Source organism: Acipenser ruthenus, chromosome 21 (assembly GCF_902713425.1).
Source record: "Acipenser ruthenus chromosome 21, fAciRut3.2 maternal haplotype, whole genome shotgun sequence".
NCBI classification, from domain to species: Eukaryota; Metazoa; Chordata; class Actinopteri; order Acipenseriformes; family Acipenseridae; genus Acipenser; species Acipenser ruthenus.
In genome coordinates, this window is record NC_081209.1 from 10,834,733 (window position 1) to 10,853,476 (window position 18,744).

The 18,744-nt window shown below is 43.8% G+C and overlaps 1 protein-coding gene, 1 long non-coding RNA gene and 1 pseudogene across 2 annotated transcripts; 2 read left to right on the top strand and 1 right to left on the bottom strand.

Annotated features, from left to right (window-relative positions):
• The window catches only part of LOC131699180 (uncharacterized), a 36,165-nt pseudogene that overhangs the window by 6,181 nt on the left and 11,240 nt on the right, over positions 1-18,744 (bottom strand).
• LOC117963195 (zona pellucida sperm-binding protein 3-like) lies at positions 137-4,902 on the top strand. Its single transcript, XM_034902304.2, has 10 exons — positions 137-243; positions 500-684; positions 1,085-1,191; positions 1,587-1,678; positions 1,902-2,082; positions 2,545-2,653; positions 2,847-2,938; positions 3,758-3,843; positions 4,160-4,273; positions 4,666-4,902. The coding sequence occupies exons 1-10, from the start codon at positions 174-176 to the stop codon at positions 4,824-4,826; spliced, it is 1,197 nt and encodes a 398-aa protein (XP_034758195.2). The 5' UTR covers positions 137-173; the 3' UTR covers positions 4,827-4,902.
• Positions 8,083-11,149, top strand: LOC117963172 (uncharacterized). The gene is made up of 5 exons (XR_009308012.1): positions 8,083-8,559; positions 8,760-8,851; positions 9,604-9,689; positions 10,492-10,605; positions 10,893-11,149. It is a non-coding gene; the product is annotated as an uncharacterized LOC117963172 (long non-coding RNA).

Sequence of the window (18,744 nt, forward strand, 5' to 3'; positions counted from 1 at the left end):
AGTATGTTTTTCTCTTGGAATGTGCGTGATATACGCAGGCACCCGCGCAATGGCACGACTCGTCACACCTGTGTCAGTGGTCCACTCAGTGTTAATTGCCAAATCACTCTAATTAATGTCACTAGAAAAGCTCCTGAACGGTAGTGTTTGGTAGGTAACTGTTGGTTTGAAAGATGATGGCGGCGTTGTGGAAATGTGTCGTGATTGCGCTTTGCTGTGTACCGTTTGCTGCACCACAGGAAGGTAATGTGGGCGACTGGCGGGGTTAGTGTGTTGTGTGCCTTCAGTTTCGTTAGTACTGACTGTACCGGTACATAATGTTGGTGTGTTAACAGACTCGTTTTATTGATATCCAGACATGGTATCTCCTTGTGCAACACTTAAAAGTGCGTACTTGGCTATGCAAAGATCATTCATAGTTACAAACGTTGTCCTTGTGTTACATGAAACCTAAATATTTGTGTGTTTTACTTTATTTTTAAACCTGTTTCCCCTGTAGCTGTGAGTACAGCCTGCGGCGTGGACTCGGTGGCTGTGAGGGTGTTGTTGGATTACTCTCGATCGGCGTTGCCTCTGGACCCGAGTGGCCTCCTGCTGGGACCCTGTCCTCCATCCAGCAGCAGCGCCGGTAATAACATGGTGGTGTTCCAGTACGGGCTGCTGGACTGCCGCTTCATGCGCATGGTAAGTGGCTTCTAACGGCATGTATGAAGTGTTTGGGCTCAAATTACACTGTATTGCACAGAACATGCTTGTATATGCATTGTAATTTAATGAATTTTCCTGCAGTGATTATGCAATATTGGTTTTGGCTGTAATGGCTTTAAGTGTATATTTAATTGATGCTAGGATGTGCAGGACTAAATGATACAAATTTTGTATTGGCAGCTTTTGTAAGGGTAATGACTTGAGTATTTGCACTTTTTTTCCTTTAAACAAACTAAATGCATTGTCTTGGCTTTGGGCTGTTTGACAGGTGGTGTGTGTTGTAACGCCAATCTTGTGGAGGTGTGTCTTGCCTTTTGAACTGCAGGTCAAGTGTTTAATCTCTGTTCAGTTTTTTTTAAATCCATGTCTTGCCCAGGTTACTGCCAATGTTACCAGTTACATGAATGTGCTGACCTACAAGCCCACCCAGAGAGGCTTCTACCAGACTCCATTCAATCAGGCTATTGTGTGCACCTATACCAAGTGAGTGCTGGACTTGGCTTAAACATGCTGTAACTCCTGTGAAGATGTGTTAAACCTTTGGGGTATTGAGTCATACATGTCTGCTTGACTTAATGGTATCTAATTTGTGGCTTTCCTTTTGAGAACTCTTTACAAAATCTTTTTTTTTTTTTTGTGCCTTTTTAATGGGGAGCAGTTATTTTAACCCATCTTATGGCACTGGAAGTAATCTGTGCAAAATAAAGTGATTTACTGCATTAGGAATTCTAGACCAGCTTCCTTGCTGTGAAGGCACCAAGAGTAAGTTTGCATTAAATATTGCCAATAAATTGTTTACAATTCAGTGTTCTGCTGAATGCAAATTGTTTTGGTGTGTTGCTGTTCTAACTAAAGCTTTCTACCGGTGTCTTCTCCAGACCTGCTGGCTGGACTCCTCCAGTGTATAACCCTGCACTTGGGGATGCCTATGGGTTTGGGAAGCTGGAGTTTACCATGGGGATTATGAATGGTGAGTTTGCTATCCTGCAATGTACACTTGGTCTATTGCTTTAGGAAGGTGTCCAGTGCAACACTAACCTGGCAGGGGAGCAGCCTTTGGTGTTCATTAGGTCACTTCAAGTCAAGTAGAAAATGTTTTAATTTCTCTGGTGCTGGTCAATGCTATTCTGTCCTGGCTAGTGAGATGAGTTGGGTGGGTTGCTGTTCTCATGCTCCTTTCCTTGATGTCTCAGATGACTTCTCAGCCCCACGCACCTCCAGTCTGTTCTTCCTGGGGTCCCCCATCAACATCGCGGCTGCAGTGAAGCAGCAATTCCACATGCCACTGATGGTCTACGTGGAAGAGTGTGTTGCTGCCAGCACTCCAGAGCTGAGCCCTTCAAGCCAGACCTACACACTGATCACCAACCACGGGTAGATATTCACTGCAAGCTGTATAGTAAAGGCACAATTTTAAATCTGAATGTTTAACACTTGGGAGCACAGTAGTCCTGTTTTAAATTAGGAAGGCGTTGAATGGTCAGCTTTGTGAACATGGCAAAAGCTCAGCTGAACTACTGTCCATGCTGGGAATGCGCAGATTGTAGTTTCAAATGGACTGGTTCTTTATCTAGTTTCTAATTGGTTCACAGACCCTAATCTATCTTTAGGGAAGATGAATAACATGATTGGTGTTAACGAGGGTCTGTGAAACCAGCGCCAGTTTAAGTTCAAACTTTCCACAAGTGTAGTCTTGTGCACACGACTAGGGTTGGAATGGTAATTTGTACAGGAAGTCTCATTGGAAGTCTTGCTCACTACTTCCAGTGGTTGTCTGATTGTCCCCAGTCCTGGTGAGTGCCTCCCCCTGCTCAGTGCTTGTGTTTCTCCTTGCAGATGCTTTGTAGACGGCCAGGCTGGTAATTCCAGGTTTCTGCCCAGAGTCCAGACCTCTGAGATCCGTCTGGTTGTCCAGGCCTTCAGGTTTACACAACTGAATACAGATGTGAGTATCTGATGGGTTAATGGTGGATTGTATTGGAGGGCACAGGGCAGCTAGTTAACAAGACAACACGTATCTGAAGCTGTGCTTGTGGTGTGTAATACTTTTGCAAGGACAATTCAGAGCTGGTAATAAGATGGTGGCAGTTCGAGCAATTTTAATGTCTTGGAGTTTTATTTTAAATCCGTTATCCTAGGTGTATATCCATTGCCGCTTGCTGGCCTGGGACCCTGCCCAGCTCAATGACCCCACCAAGAAAGCCTGTTCATTCAACCAGAGAACCAGGAGGTAAGGACTGGACCCTGCTGAGGCTGCTGTCTGTGCAAGGCTGTGAGGTCCAGTTAACCAACACTAGTCACCCAGGACTATTAATTTCTTAGACGCCGTTATCCAGGGCGACTTACAACTGTTACAAGATATCACATTATTTTTATATACAATTACCCATTTATACAGTTGGGGGTTTTTACTGGAGCAATCTAGGTAAAGTACCTTGCTCAAGGGTACAGCAGCAGTGTCCTCCACTGGGGATTGAACCCACGACCCTCTGGTCCAGAGCCCGAACCACTCTATTCTGTTGTGTGGAGAATTGACATGTGTTCTCACTGTTGGGTAATGGTGTGCATGTCCCTAGGGCAGGGTTTCCCCAGTTCTGGTCCTGAGATTCCCCATGTGTCTGGTTTTCATTTCAATGGAGTTCTGAATTACTTAATTGAACAATTCATTGGCTTAATTAGGCCTTTGTAATTTTGTTTAAGCAGTTGGAGATTTCAAGTTAACTATACAATTTTAAAAGTAATTTAATTAACTTTTTAGCAGATGAGAACAATAAGGGTCTAAGCACATTGTTTCAATTAAGGGTTTGACTTAAATTGAGACACTGCAGACACAGGGGTCCCTCAGGACCAGGATTGTGGGAGGAAACCCTGCCCTAGGGAACTACTTGTGCATCCTAAACAAACCTGGTTGTTGTGGGAATTTCTGTGCGTACAGTTCACTCCTGCATTTTTACCTTCATGTAGTGGGTGTAAAAATATGGCCAAATTGTACTGCTATCAAGTAGTGTATTGAAATGTCTTTGGGTTCAGTGTTCTGCTCGTGTTCCAGCTGGGAGCTCCTGGATAACCCTGGTCGGAGCTCTGCGTGCAGCTGCTGTACCGCCAAATGCAATTTCAGGAAGAGGAGGGACACGGGTACGAATTCTGCTATATCTCTGTAATGTAACTGCACAGGTAGCTCTGGGATGTTACTTGGTTTTATTTACAAGGGTGAGTGACTTTAAAATTATGGCATCTAGCAAAGGATGCTCGCATAGGGGTGCAGTGCTCCTCCCTCCCAACCAGAGCGTGTGCTTTGTCTTGGTGCTACTCTGCTCAATGACCTATAGGCAAATTGTTTTAACCAGCAACCCTACAGCCTGCCCCCTGCTGTAGTGACTGGTACTGCATAATGCATTGCTGTAAAGCAGCAGGGCCTGTTTGTAGCCAGGCTCCCTTTTCTCCCGAGCAGCTGAAGAGGGGCTGAGACACACTGCAGTGCTGGGACCCCTGAGGATCCTTCCTGAGGAACTGTCTGCTGGAAGCCAGGAATTCTACCAGAGGAGCCCTGCTCTGTCACTGGAGGGTGAGTTCAGCCTGCGGTCTCCAATCCAGTGTCCACTTGGCTTCCTTGTCAATGGCTTGTATGGCTGTGACTTTATGTTTACAGTACAGGTTTCCCTGCAGCAGCGCTAAAGATTTTGGCATGTGGTGGTGGTGGTCTGTTTCTACCCAAACCTTAAAGTCCACAGCATAACTACAATTTTGCTGCATAAAGCTATTGCTAAACTTTAGTGTATTCTAGTATTGGAACATAGGGCCTTTGCCCACCCCTACTAACCATGTCCCGAGGTGTCCTTCTGCAGGCCTGAAAGTAACACACTCCTGTTTGATTCTGCCCCTGGGTACTGGAGACAATGGCTGTACTGGGAGCACTTCCTGTTCCTAACCCCTTTCTCCTGCTCTCTTCTCCCCCAGAGCCCCAGCAGGTTCTGGCCTGGCTGCCTGTCCTGGCTGCTCCCCTGCTCCTGATGGCTGTCTTGGGAGCCCTGTCTCTGGGCTACTACATGTGCATGTGGCATCATCCCAGACTCTGCTCCAAGTCCAGCAGTGAGCGCCTTCATTCCTGTGCCCACTGAAATGCAGTTGGCATGGTTTCTAGCTTGCCAGCACAGAAATTGATTTGTATGTTGCAAAATAAAATGTCTTCATAGAGCCTCTGGTCTGTCTAATTTTGTACCATTGAGTAACTTAGAACTGGATGTGTAGACATTTTAAGGGAATCCATGCTATTACTGCTGAGAATAAATGCTCACCCATTTAAGTAATCTGATTGGTGTATGTAGCAACCCTTACAAATACAAGTAGTGGCATTTGTGTCCCAAATTGAGGATGTTTTGATGGTGAAAGCTTAGTTTGACTGTTCATTGAACAGTTTTAAGCTACTGCTTTTTATTGTGGTGGCTTTTTTTTAAGGTTTGCCAGAATCTTAAGGTCACCCAACTAAATTTTATTTTTGTCCCAAAAGACTTTGATTTGAAAACGTGGTAAGAATCAAGATTGGCAGAACTGCAGGTCAAATACTATGTTAGCATTGCTTCAAAGAAGCAATGGTAACACTTTGGACTGTGGAAATGCAAGTTTGGTTTGAGGATATTTGTAGATGGCACTCTTAACATCACTATCTTTAGTTTTATTGATCATTCCAGAGTGATTCCTACCAAGTGTGGGATGCTCCTTCATGGCTGAATCCCTTGAACTGGAAGTTGTGGGTGGAGTAGAATTGGGAGGACTGGATGCAGAAAGGAAAATAAAGCTGTGGTGTAGTGCGACATTCTTGTCCAACAAAAATCATCCCATAAAAGTAACAATGAACATTTTAAAGAAACACCTTGGTCAAGTAGACAAGTTTATTTTCTGGCAGAATTACACACTAGCATCAGTTGGTACTTCCCCCAGGTGCACCTTTAGGCCAGTGGCTCCAATCCAGTCCCGTACCTCCTTCAGGTTGGCACTGGCCTCCTCATAGCGCGCTGCGTGGATGAGCAAGTAATCTAAGCAGACAATACAGGCTGAGCAGGGATGCCACTGAGGACGCTATCCATGAGGCACTCAAAAGTGGCAGGTGCGTTGCACAGCCTGAATGGTATCACTGTAAACTGCCAGAGGCCGCCCATGGGCTGTCAGATGTCTCGATCCCTCTTGGCCAGCGGAAGCTGCCGAGCACGCTCCCATGGTTGTGGTGCTGGACCAACGCAGTCTGCGTGCAGCCCTTGGCCTTCAGGGCAAAACAGGCCTCCTACTCCCCTAGGAGCCATCCCAGTATGCAGTGGTACCGGGTTGCAGTGGTAGTGGTTTGACCCCCCCCCCCCCCCCCTTTGTACCCACAGCTGTTGCTGTCCCAGGTCTAGTGTAGCTCACGTGGCCATTAGGACATCAGCCCCCAAAATGCACTTCTCCTTGATGTCCGAGAGCCAAACTGGGTGCTGGTGCTTGATGCCCCCCAGGCTAACTTTGATCTCCTGGAGGCCCAGCCTGGGCTACCGCGGCCTGTCTGTGAACAGCATAAGGATCTGTTCTAGGCGGCGGGCTGCCTGTACAGCCTTCCCTGATGTCTTCAGCTCCACTAATAGGACGTGCCGCTGTAGTTCTCCCGGCATTATCCCTCCCTATTTTGTCCCTCACTTCGTTGGACAGTTCTGGGTATGCTTTGTGTATTAATATGGTTACTATAATAAATACTATAACACAGCGGTGTGTAAATGCACCAGAAGTAATTGAGGTAACAACGTAAGCCACCAAAACGTTGTATTATTATTACATTTAATTAATAAGGCGACTTACAATTTTTATAAGATATCGCATTACTCTTGCATACAATTACCCATTTATACAGCTTGGTTTTTACTGGAGCAATCTAGGTAAAGTACCTTGCTCAAGGGTACAGCACCAGTGTCCCCCACTTGGGATTGAACCCACGATCCTCCGGTTAAGAGTCCAAGGCCCTAACCACTACTCCACACTGCTACCCACATACGCCTTCAGTCTCTCCTGTCAGACATGCTAACTAACATAAAAAAATAAATCTCCAAATTAGGGCGGCTCCTTCAAGCTGTACCGTTATGTTATTCTTGTGTGCTCCCCGCTGTGTGTTATCTGGTATGAGCATGCGCGCTGCTGTTAAGTTTGATAGCCCGTTGAATGAAGAAGCGCGAAACTATTAAGTAGCATACTGTAATGTTAGTCACAATGGCAGACAAATGAAGAAGTAGACAATAGGAGGGGATGGGGTGTCCGGTATTTTTGTATCTCAAAGGTGGCAACCCTAGTTGTATTGGCAGCAGTATAAGGGTAATTACGTGTGTTTGCACTCTTTTCTTTAAACAAACTAAAAATGCATTGTTTTGGCGTTAGGCTGACATGCGGTGTATGCTGTAACCCCAGTCTTGTAAAGGCTGACTGGAGGTGTGTCTTACCCTTGACCTGCAGATCAAGTGTTTTAAATCTGTTTAACAGTGACTTTTACCCATGTCTTGCCCAGGTTCTTGCATCATGTCTGACATGACTTAACAGTATCTAATTTGTGGATTATTTTTTAGAGCTAAATTTCACAATCTATTTACTGTATTATATAATTGGAGTTATTGCCTTTTAATGGGGAGCAGTTAAAGGCCCATTTTATGGCACTGAAAGTTATTTCTGTGAAATCAAATGATTTACTGCATTAGGAATTCTGGACCAGCTTCTTTGCTGTGAAGGCAGCAAGAGTAAGTTTGTATTAAATATTGCCAATAAATTGTTTACAATTCAGTGTCTTCTGCTGAATGCAAATTGTTTTGGTGTGTTGCTGTTCTAACTAAAGCTTTCTACCTGTCTTCTCCAGACCTGCTGGCTGGACTCCTCCAGTGTATAACCCTGCACTTGGGGATGCCTCTGGGTTTGGGACGCTGGAGTTTACCATGGGGATTATGAATGGTGAGTTTGCTGTCCTGCAATGTACACTTGGTCTATTGGCCTAGAAAGGTGTCCAGTGCAACACTAACCTGGCAGGGGGAGCAGCCTGTGGTGCTCACTGGGTCACTTCCTCTAGTCAAGTAGAACAATATTTTGATCTCTTTCTCTGGTGCTGCTCTGTGCTGGCTAGTGAGATGAGTTGGGTGGGTTTCTGTTCTCATGCTCCTCTCCTTGATGTCACAGATGACTTCTCAGCCCCACGCACCTCCAGTCTGTTCTTCCTGGGGTCCCTCATCAACATCGCGGCTGCAGTGAAGCAGCAATTCCACATGCCGCTGATGGTCTACATGGAAGAGTGTGTTGCTGCCAGCACTCCAGAGCTGAGCCCATCAAGCCAGACCTACCCGCTCATCACCAACCACGGGTAGATATTCACTGCAAGCTGTGTAGTAAAGGCACAATTTAAATCTGAATGTTTAGCACTTGGGAGCACAGTCCTGCTTGGATTTAGGAAGGGGTGTTGCATGGTCAGCTTTGTGAACATGGCAAAAGCTCAGCTGAACTAAACTGGGAAGGCATAGATTGTAGCTGGGCTTTAATTTAGGTAAGATGTCCATGATTTGTGGAAACCAGCCCCAAGTTAAGTTCAAACTTTCCACTAGTACACACAAAGGGTTGGAATGTAATTTTGTACAGGAAGTCTCCCTGGAACACAGGAAGTCTTGCTCGCTCCTTTCTTCTGGTGGTTGTCTGCAGTCCCTGAGTCCTGGCCAGTGCCTCCCCTTGCTCAGTGCTCTTTCTCCTTGCAGATGCTTTGTAGACGGACTGGGCAGAAACCTGGAGTTACCAGCCTGAGTCCAGACCTCTGAGATCCGTCTGGTTGTCCAGGCCTTCAGGTTTACACAACTGAATACAGATGTGAGTATCTGATGGGCTAATCTGTTGTATTGGAAGTCTCAGGGCCGCTAGTTACCAAGATTCTCTACTTGTTTAATGAATTCTTTGAGTATCTGATGTGGTGCTTGTAATGTGCATAACCTTTTTGTAAACAATTTGGTTTCTAGAGCAAATGTTGTTGGTTTTTATTAGTGTTCCTTTTTTATCAAATTATTTTCTAGGTCTATATCCATTGCCGCTTGCTGGCCTGGGACCCTGCCCAGCTCAATGACCCCACCAAGAAAGCCTGTTCCTTCAACCAGAGAACCAGGAGGTAAGGACCGGACCCTGCTGAGGCTGCTCTCTGTACAAGGGGTGCAGGGGCTGTGAGGTCCAGTTAACAAACACCACAGGGACACAATCAGTTCTGTGCCTCCCTTACAGTTGTGTGGTGAATTATTGAAATGTGTTCTTGCAGTTGTTGGTAACTGGAGGAAATGAGGTGTGTGCACATGTCCCTAAGGTGGGGTTTCCTGGTCCTGGGGGACCCTTGTGTGTGGTTTGGTTCTCAATTGCTTAATTAAGCCTTTAAGCCAACTACAATTTTGAAGTAACTTAATTGGTGCTTTTTTTAAAGAGATGAAGACAATTAAAGGTTTAAGCACATTGGTTCAAATAATGGTTTGATTTAAGTGAGACCCAGCAGACACAAGGGACCCCCCCCGCCCCCCCCCCCCCCCCCCCCCCCCCACCAGGATAACAGGAGGAAACTCTGCCCTACGGAACCACTTGTGCATCCTAAACAAACCTGGGTATATTATGGAACCTTCAGTGCATACAATTCACTCCAGCATTTTTACCTTAATGTAGCGGGTGTACAAATGTGAGGTCCAGTTAACCAACACCATTGACCCAGGATGAGTTTCTTAATCTGCACTATCAGTTCTGTGCCTCCTTAGTTGTATGGAAAATTTAATTGAAATGCTAGTAACTGGGTGGGAGTGGGGAAACCAACTTCATTATACTGCTCTGTGTAGAAGTCTGTTGCTGTGTCTTTGGGTTCAGTGTCCTGCTCTTGTGTTCCAGCTGGGAGCTCCTGGATGACCCTGGTCGGAGCTCTGTGTGCAGCTGCTGTACCTCCAACTGCAATCTGAGGAAGAGGAGGGACACGGGTACGAATTCTACTTTCTATATAGTTTACACAGGTGGGGTTTTATATATATATATATATATATATATATATATATATATATATATTTTAGCTCAAAGAGCCAGCTGCCCAACGTTTCGATATGTTGTACATATCTTTCTCAAGGGAGCCTGTGTTTGAATCCAAACATTGGAGGTATTTATAGGTTTTTGACGGCATGACAACTACTTGTTATTGTTTACATTCAAATTCATGATTTATTCTTACATGATGTAATGGTGTTCTATATATTGTGACATCATTTTTACTTCTATCTTTGAATCTGTATTAATTCTAATTAACACTACTTTATATAAACTTATATTTTTATTATATCATGCAATGCTGGCTCTGAGGATCAATCTAGATTTGGCCTCCCCAGCGCATCAGCATGCACAACTTTTATATATATATATTATATTATATTATATATATATATATATATATATATATATATATATATATATATATATATATATATTTTTTTTTTTTGGTACGATTTTAACTTCTATGGTGAGTGACTTTTAAACTGGATGGCAGCCAACAAAGCATGCTCAAATAGGTCTACCAGAGCCTGTATTGCTAAAGAACCATTCCCCCTCCCAACCAGAGGCTGCTTGCTGTCTTGCTGGTACTCTGCTCAATGGCCTGTTGCCATCAGTTTTGCTTCTCTTGGGTAGTTTTCATCCCGCACCCTCTTGGCCTGCCCCCTGGTGTAGTGACTGGTCCTGCATGCTGTAAAGCAACAGGTCCTGTTTTCTAACCAGGCTCCTTTTCTCGAGCAGCTGAAGAGGGACTGAGACACACTGCAGTGCTGGGACCCCTGAGGATCCTTCCTGAAGAGCTGTCTGCTGGAAGCCAGGAATTCTACCAGAGGAGCCCTGCTCTGTCACTGGAGGGTGAGCTCAGCTTGCAGTCTCCAATTGTGTGCACTTGGTTTGCATGGCATTAACTTTCATCTTTACACTACAGGTTCCCTTGCAGTCATGTTGCCTGAACCTGCATTGTACAATTTCTACCAAAACCCATTCCAGTCCATGGCATATAACCGTAACTTCACTCTAGTGTGCCTCCCTGCAGGTCCTAAAGTAACAGACCCTCATTGAAACTGCTCCTGGGCACTGTAGAGTAGCTGCACTGGGAGCCCTTCCTGTTCCTAACGCTTTCCTCCTGCTCTCCTCCCCAGAGCCCCAGCAGGCTCTGGCCTGGCTGCCTGTCCTGGCTGCTCCCCTGCTCCTGATGGCTGTCCTGGGAGCCCTGTCTCTGGGCTACTACATGTGCATGTGGCATCATCCCAGACTCTTCTCCAAGTCCAGCAGGGAGCTCCTCGTTCCTGTCCCCGTTGATGAAATGCACACAGCAGTTGCCACGGTTTCCAGCAGCTCGCCAGCAAGGCATTTCTGATTTCTTGTATGTTGCGAAATAAAATGGATACATAAAGACCCTCCTGTCCTGTGAGATTTCTGCCACTGAGTAACATTTTTTTATCCTGAGTTTGTTTTTAGGGCATCCAACATCTTTCTGCCAGATAATTGCTCCCCTTGCATAACAGGGTTTGTTATTTTTAGTTTGCTAAATTTACATTTAGCATTAAGTGAAAGTAACTTCTACAAAACCAGTAAAGCTGGGCTGGCTAACTAAGTTTGATTGGGCATTAATCTGTACTGGGCAGATAGCCTCCAGGGGCACTGGAGAAATAGTGGCTTATTTATTTTTGTGGGGGGGGGGGACACTATTTAATGGTGTCTGATACTTTACCTGGGTACTTATATACCTCAACATTAGCTGGGAGAGCTTTCAATTTGGTTTTGTAGTTCTGTGCAGGGAGAAATGTTGCTGGACCTGTTAACTGGTGCAATTTCCAACTCCATTTCTTGCTAGTTTGAAAGACCATTATAAATTCCTTCCATTTCAACCCCTTGTATGTAATGTATCCTTCTGGTCATCTCTATACCTCTTGCTCACTAATCTTGTAACTGAATGGATGCATGTGTGTGTTTTTTTTTTTTTTAATTTATTTTAAATAGGCTTCTGGGCTGCACTGTCAATTAGCTGCAGGGGATTTAACTAGGACTGTGAAATTGACAAGCAAATTTAAACTATCCAATATTGCTGTAAAATTGTTCATAAAGAGTCTTTGGGGACCAAAACAAATGTCAAAGTGGAAGAAAAGAAATTGGTGAAACACATGTTCTGGGACCAAGCGTTCAGTGTGAAAACCTCAATCATTGTTCTAAGCACAAACTCCTGTTGGGTGAGCTGCAAGACTACAGACATGTTGCCAAGCAAAGGTGGTGGGGAACATATCTTTGAGTCTGATGGTGCAATTCAATTGAACCTGGAGCTGTGCTGTTGAGCCTGACAAACACTCCTCTGTGATCAAGCTCCACGTTCCCTGTTTATTGCATTAATTCCCCCAGGTTTTTGTTTGTTTTCCACCTACGTGGGAAGTCAATAGAATTTGAGAAATCCTGGATTTATATGTGAAAATGAACAGGTTTGATGTCTGAGTTTCAGTATCTCTAATTCATTGAATCCCAGAATTTTGGGAGATCCCTACATGGTGCAGGATGCTCCTTCTTGGATGGATCCCTGTATAATAAAATTGGGGCTGGAGGTAGAAAGGTATCTTCAGTAGAAATGATGGATTAAGCTGGCTCCCCCTGGAGACAGTTTTGTTGTACAGCAAATCCATTGTGTTGCTGCATTGGGCAGCTAACACATGTTAACCTATAGGTGGGGTTCAGGGGGCGGAGCTAGGCACCAACAACCTATCATCTGCTGTCATCAATTAAACCTACCTTATTTAAACATTACTCACCTCTACCTCGCTGTCTTGTTTTTTTTCGTTTTTGGCGTAAACCTAAGCGATTTCAAGACCCATCTACATCTGCGTACCTTAATAATGGACTACTTACAGCAGTTCATCGGATTCAGAGGATTCCCAGGATTTTCTGTCATTAACAGATCATTCTCCTTCAGCTTCAATCCAGGGTACATCCAGTCTCCGTTTTTTCTCCCCTTCTATTTCGGTTACATCTGATCAGGCTCCTGATAAGGCTCTCGACCAGGTTCCAGTACAAATGTTGCCTACCGTTCCTGCCACCCAAACATCGAATCTGCGGCGATCCAAGCGTCTTCGGCCTCAGGACGCCCCTCCGGATCGATTGTTTTGGAAGGACTGGCCCATGAATAAATTGATAAAAACCCTCCTTAAAAATGGTAATGCGATTCCGGCAGGGAGTGATAGAGATTCTCTTTTCATTCTCTATTGCAATTCAGTCTCAGCAGAACCAGTCTTTCCTCCGAAAAAACATAATCAGCCGCACCCAGCCATTCAGCGTCCTAAAACAGACAGCAGGCAGTCTATTCCGGATCTAACCACCCCCACAACTAGCACCGCTAACCAGCAGCCAGCCATTGAAATCCAACATTCGCAAATATTCAACGAGATAAAATCATTTATGCAGCCTTTTCCCGATACTCTATCTTCGGTCAGTTCTCAACTGTCGGATCTAGAAAAAAGGGTGTCTGTTATGGAACAGGGAAAACAATCTACAGCGCAGTCATTAATTTCAGCATCAAATGCTGCAGCGCCGCCTACAGCTTTTTCCGGTCCAGCCCTAATTTCAGCCAGCGAAGCAGATCCTCCAATATACAACCTCGCTACTGCATCTACATACGGATCCTCCTCTCCAACTGCAGCGAGACGTCACACTATATCTCCACAAATCAGACGTGTCATTCTCGAAGGTAAGGACATTAATCTTGTTTCACTATTAATGACGACTTCGGAATTCTTGGACCATAGAGTAGTCGATTGTGGAGAATTGGCGGTAACTCTAAAATCCAGAGATCCCAGACTGCTTAAAAATCTTACATTAGGGGAGTTTGTCCTTGCTTTCTCCATATTCAGAGATGTGTTATGCTCGGTATATCCTAACCGCAGAGCTGAATTGGAATCTTACGAATATTACATCGTGGAGCTGTCTGTCAGATACGGAGGGACTATGTTTTATGAGTATCATAAAGCATTCTCTGCAAAAGCAGCAGCGATATTGGCAGCAGATAATCACATCATCAGTTGGGCAAAACCTGATCCAGATCTATTTAATAGAATTTTTGGTGGTTTAAGGGCTAATGCATGTGGGGTCTGCGCTTCAACAGCTCATTCAACAGCCCTCTGCCCTAAAGCTGCAATTGCATCAACTTCTAAAGCACCCGGTTTCGCCGCTAATTCATACAGATCTTCAGTACCTAATCCTATACATTCTTCAGCTACCCTCGATCAATCTACAAGGAAAGACAAATACGGGCGCAGTATCATATTTTCAGGAGGAAGACAAATCTGCAACAATTTCAATGCAATTTCACTTCTGTTCGAATAGGCAATGCAATTTTATCCACATGTGCAGAAATTGCGGTGACGCTCACGCTAATACAATCTGCCCTTTAAAACGCAAGTGACTTTCCCCGATGCTCACCGTCTTTACTCCTATAAGCATCCTGGCGTTATCAAGTAAATTACAGAATCATCCCGACAGTCACTTAATTAATTACCTGATCGACGGATTAAAAAATTGTTTTTCAACCGGTCTTACTCAAATTCCTTCTTCCTCGTTCCAAAGCAAAAATCTTTATTCAGCGACTCAAGATCCACAATCAGTGCAGTCTCTCATCGAAAAAGAAATTTAATTTTTTCCTCCTTTTCCAATATATAGAATTAATCCTATCGGCATTGCCACGAGGAAAATGTCAGGAAAAAAGTGTCTCATTATTGATTTATCAGCACCACGGGGGTCAAGCACCAGCAGCATTAACTCATTAATTCCCCAAGATCAATTTTCCCTGCATTACATCACTATTGCAGACGCAATACATTCAATTAAATTAGCAGGTCGTGGTTCCTGGTTAGCAAAAGCAGATATATCAGACGCATTTAAAGTAATGCCAATCCATCCTTCTCTCCGTCACCTGTTTGGTATATGCTGGGAAGGGAAGTTTTATTTTGCCACTCAATTGACTTTCGGCTGCCGCAGCAGCCCGAAGATATTTGATACCCTGTCGGAAGCATTATGCTGGATCCTTCTTAATGTCTATCATGTCCCGTTCTTGCTCCACTTGCTGGACGATTTTTTAGTAATTTCTCCTCCTTCAGATGCACCAGCAGAAGCGATTTCCAATCTTAAAAGCTTATTTTCTGAAGTTGGCATTCCGCTTTCAGAAGAAAAATCAATCGGTCCCCTTCATTCTTTGGAATTCCTTGGAATCATTCTAGATACAGAAAAGTTTGAAGCCCGCCTGCCTGAGTCTAAACTTAACCATATTCGTTTGCTCATTCAGGATTTTCAGATCAGTAAAACAATTAAAAAACGGGCACTGCTTTCATTGCTGGGTTACTTTAATTTTGCAAAACGTATCATTCCACAAGGGAGGACGTTTATATCTCGGCTGCTAGCGCTGGCATCAACAGCAAAAAATCTGGACTCCTATTTAAATATCTCTTCAGAAGCTAGGAAAGATATTAAAATGTGGTCTGCGCTTATTCAGCACTGGAACGGTCTCTCTATGTTTTATAATGATTTCATTTCAGCTCCTCACGATATGGCTTTATTTACTGATGCCTCATCTCTGGGATTCGAGGTCTATTTAATAATCAATGGTTTTGCAGTACATGGCCTGAGGAAATCGCGAACATATCTCCTCATCTAAAATCCACAGCTCTGCTAGAGATATACCCAATAGTAGCAGCTTCCCAGCTATGGGGTCATCTCTGGTCTAAGAAATCAATACTATTTTACTGTGATAATTCAACTACATTGCATATTATAAATAAAGGACGTTCCTCCTCCGCTCTTATAATGCAGTTGCTGCGGCGGCTAGTATGGATTTCAGTCTCTAATAACTTCCTAATACAAGCTCGCCACCTACCGGGCATTTTTAATAATGCAGCTGATGCTCTTTCCCGTTTACAGATTTCCAAATTCCACAGTTTGCTGCCCTCAGCTCTGCAATATCCAGCAGCAACGCCACAGTTCAATCAGCTGATTTTCAACTAAATCCAACTATTAATAAACTTCTTAATTCAGCTCAAGATTACATGGCATCAGCACTTGCCCCATCTACCAGATCCTCGTACTCTACAGGTTGGGCATGTTATGTAACTTTTTGTTTACAAAGCAGGATTAATCCTACTCCATTCAACCAGGACTGGATCATGGCGTTCATAGTGCATGCAAAGGACTCTCTACATCTGGCACCAGCTACAATCAGACTATATTTGTCAGGAATTCAGCATCAATTTCGCTTGATGTCCACCAATTCCCCAACTCTATTATCAATTCCAGCGGTTCGTCTCCTTTTACGAGGAATTTCCAAGTGCTCTCCGGCTCCTTCTTCTGCTCGCCTGCCTATTTCTATAGACATTCTCAGTAAATTGATTTCAATTCTCCGCCACGGCTGTTTTTCTCCATTTGATGATTTAACTATGGAAGTCATATGTCTATCTGCATTTTTTGGATTTTTGAGATGTTCTGAATATACAGTTCCTTCTATTGCCAGCTTTCCTACCCTAGGTATCCGCTGCAGTGACCTCAAGCTCATCCCAGATTCTCATTTCATCTTATTTCTTCGCATTTCAAAAACAGATCAACTGCGGCAAGGACAATGTATTCAGCTTTCTAAGATCAACTCTCCTCTGTGTCCCTTCACTTCCATGTTGAAGTACATTGCAGAACGCAAAGCCATTTCATCCTCTGACCCTTTGTTTATCAATTCAAGCCGGTCCATTGTATCAAGGCATTGGTTTTCAACACACCTTTCCACCGTGGTATCCAGAGCAGGTCTTCCTTCGCAATTCTACACTCCTCATTCATTTAGAATAGGGGCAGCCACTTCAGCCGCAAAAGCCAACATTAACCAGTATTTAATTAAAAATATGGGGCGCTGGACTTCATCAGCAGTTGAAAGTTATGTTCGTTCTTCATCATCTGAAATATCCTCCGCACATCAGTCCATTGCTAGTATGTCCGGAGTGGGGACGACCTTTCTGCCTGAGCCACCAAAGATTTCCCCCTAAGAAATAAAATTAAAGAAAGGGTTTTTTTTCTTTCCACTGTGCAGAGGGTCTTCACATAGTCATTAGGGTACAGTCTACTAACCCCTTTGTCACGTTAAGTGTTTGTTTTCTCTCGTCTAAATGTTTTCTCTTTTTCTTCTTTCTTATGCATTGGCGGTTCTCTCTTTTTTCTTCATGTTGCGTCAGCGGGGAGCCGGGGGTCCATCTTTTGGGGGGTTAGTGATTCCACTTTCTCCAACCCTTTGTTAAGCTCCTCTTCATTTACCTCATAGAGGAGGGTTCTCCATGAGTCAGAGGGGACCCCCGGCCAAACCCTTCCATCTGCATGTATGTTTCTTTTGGGATTCTTCTTTCAGGTCTGATGCCTCTATGTGAGGGTCCCCAAGCGGTGGCATCCCTTGTGTTTGTCGGGTCTCCTCAAAGACGGTGGCCCATCTCCTGTTTGTCGGGTCTCCTCAGCGACGGAACCCCCCTTCTATTATGTTGGGCTTTGAAGAGGCGGAACACCACGCATTATATGTTTTAACAAATACTAACTTTATGTTTTCTTTCCGGTTCGCGAGCCTCTTCGTATGTCGGGTAACCTCAGAGATGGTGCCCCTCTTGGTATGTCGGGTCGCCTCAAAGACGGTGGCCCCCCTCCTGTTTGTCAGGTCTCCTCAGCGACGGAACCCCCCTACTGTATATGTTAGGTCAGGAAGAGCCGGAACCTCTTTTGTGTTATCAATACTAATTCATGTTTTCTTTCCGGTTCGCGAGCCTCTTCGTATGTCGGGTAACCTCAGAGACGGTGCCCCTCTCGTATGTCGGGTCACCTCAAAGACGGTGGCCCCCCTCCTGTTTATCGTGTCTATCGAGCCCCTCTCTCCATGTGTATATGTTTACTAACTCTGTCAATAAACCCTATCAGGTGGCATAGCTCCGCCCCGTGAAATGTTAACCTATTTAAAATATTTTGTATTGAATGAACAGGAAATCCGTAAATTATATTTATGCGACACGTCATTGATTTATTATTTATGCAGGAAGTTAACCCAAACAATTTAGGAGGATAGTGACCTCAAACACTCAACTTCAAGCGAGTTTCAAATAACGTTTGTAATGTTCTCGCATTATTATTTAGAAATGATTGTCTACACAGTATTTAAACTGCAAAATCAAATGTCAATACATGTTTGTCTAATCACTGTTTTTAATCGAAAGAAAGAATGAAAAGTATGCTTATTAAACGTTTAATATTCTCATAAATTACATAAAGCGGTGAACTATCACTTTTTAGAAAACAGATATGCATACCACATCAGCAGACAGAGCCGCGCCTGTGGATTAAAGACGGAGACTGCTTGACAACAAGAAACCCATCTTAAAGGTTTTTATTTTAGATGATGACAACTTTGGTAATGAACATTTTCTAAAGAAACCATATTGAGAGCAGTGAGCTACTGAGCCTCGTTTTAAAACACTGTTTTAAGTGTTTAGATAACAGTCAGATCAAATTAAAGTAGTTCAATCAAATTAGATACATATAAGAAGTATAATGAGAGCTCATTTTAAAAAATCCCAGTTTAGATATAGAAACATAGGCCTACACATCACTGTATTTGTATTTGTTTTTGCAAGACGTGATGCTGTGGCATTTAGAAGTGCGTTGCACGCCCTCGCGCACAGAAGCACTTCTTTGTTTGACAGAAGTTGTTGCACTTTAAAGAAATGGAGCCTTGAATCCTCAAAATCCGTTCATGAACTGTGCATTTTCTCAAAGCACATTCACCAATTTGATTATATCTCTTTACTCAAAGACCGAAGAAGCTGTCTCTTCTTTTATGTTTCTATCTTTGCTTGTATGATATTTTCCATTTTGCACTTTGACCAAAATAATTTGCTCAAAGATCGAAATAACCTTGCATTTCGTTCTTTGATAATAAATGCTCAAATCACGAAATGTTATTTGTGTCAGCGA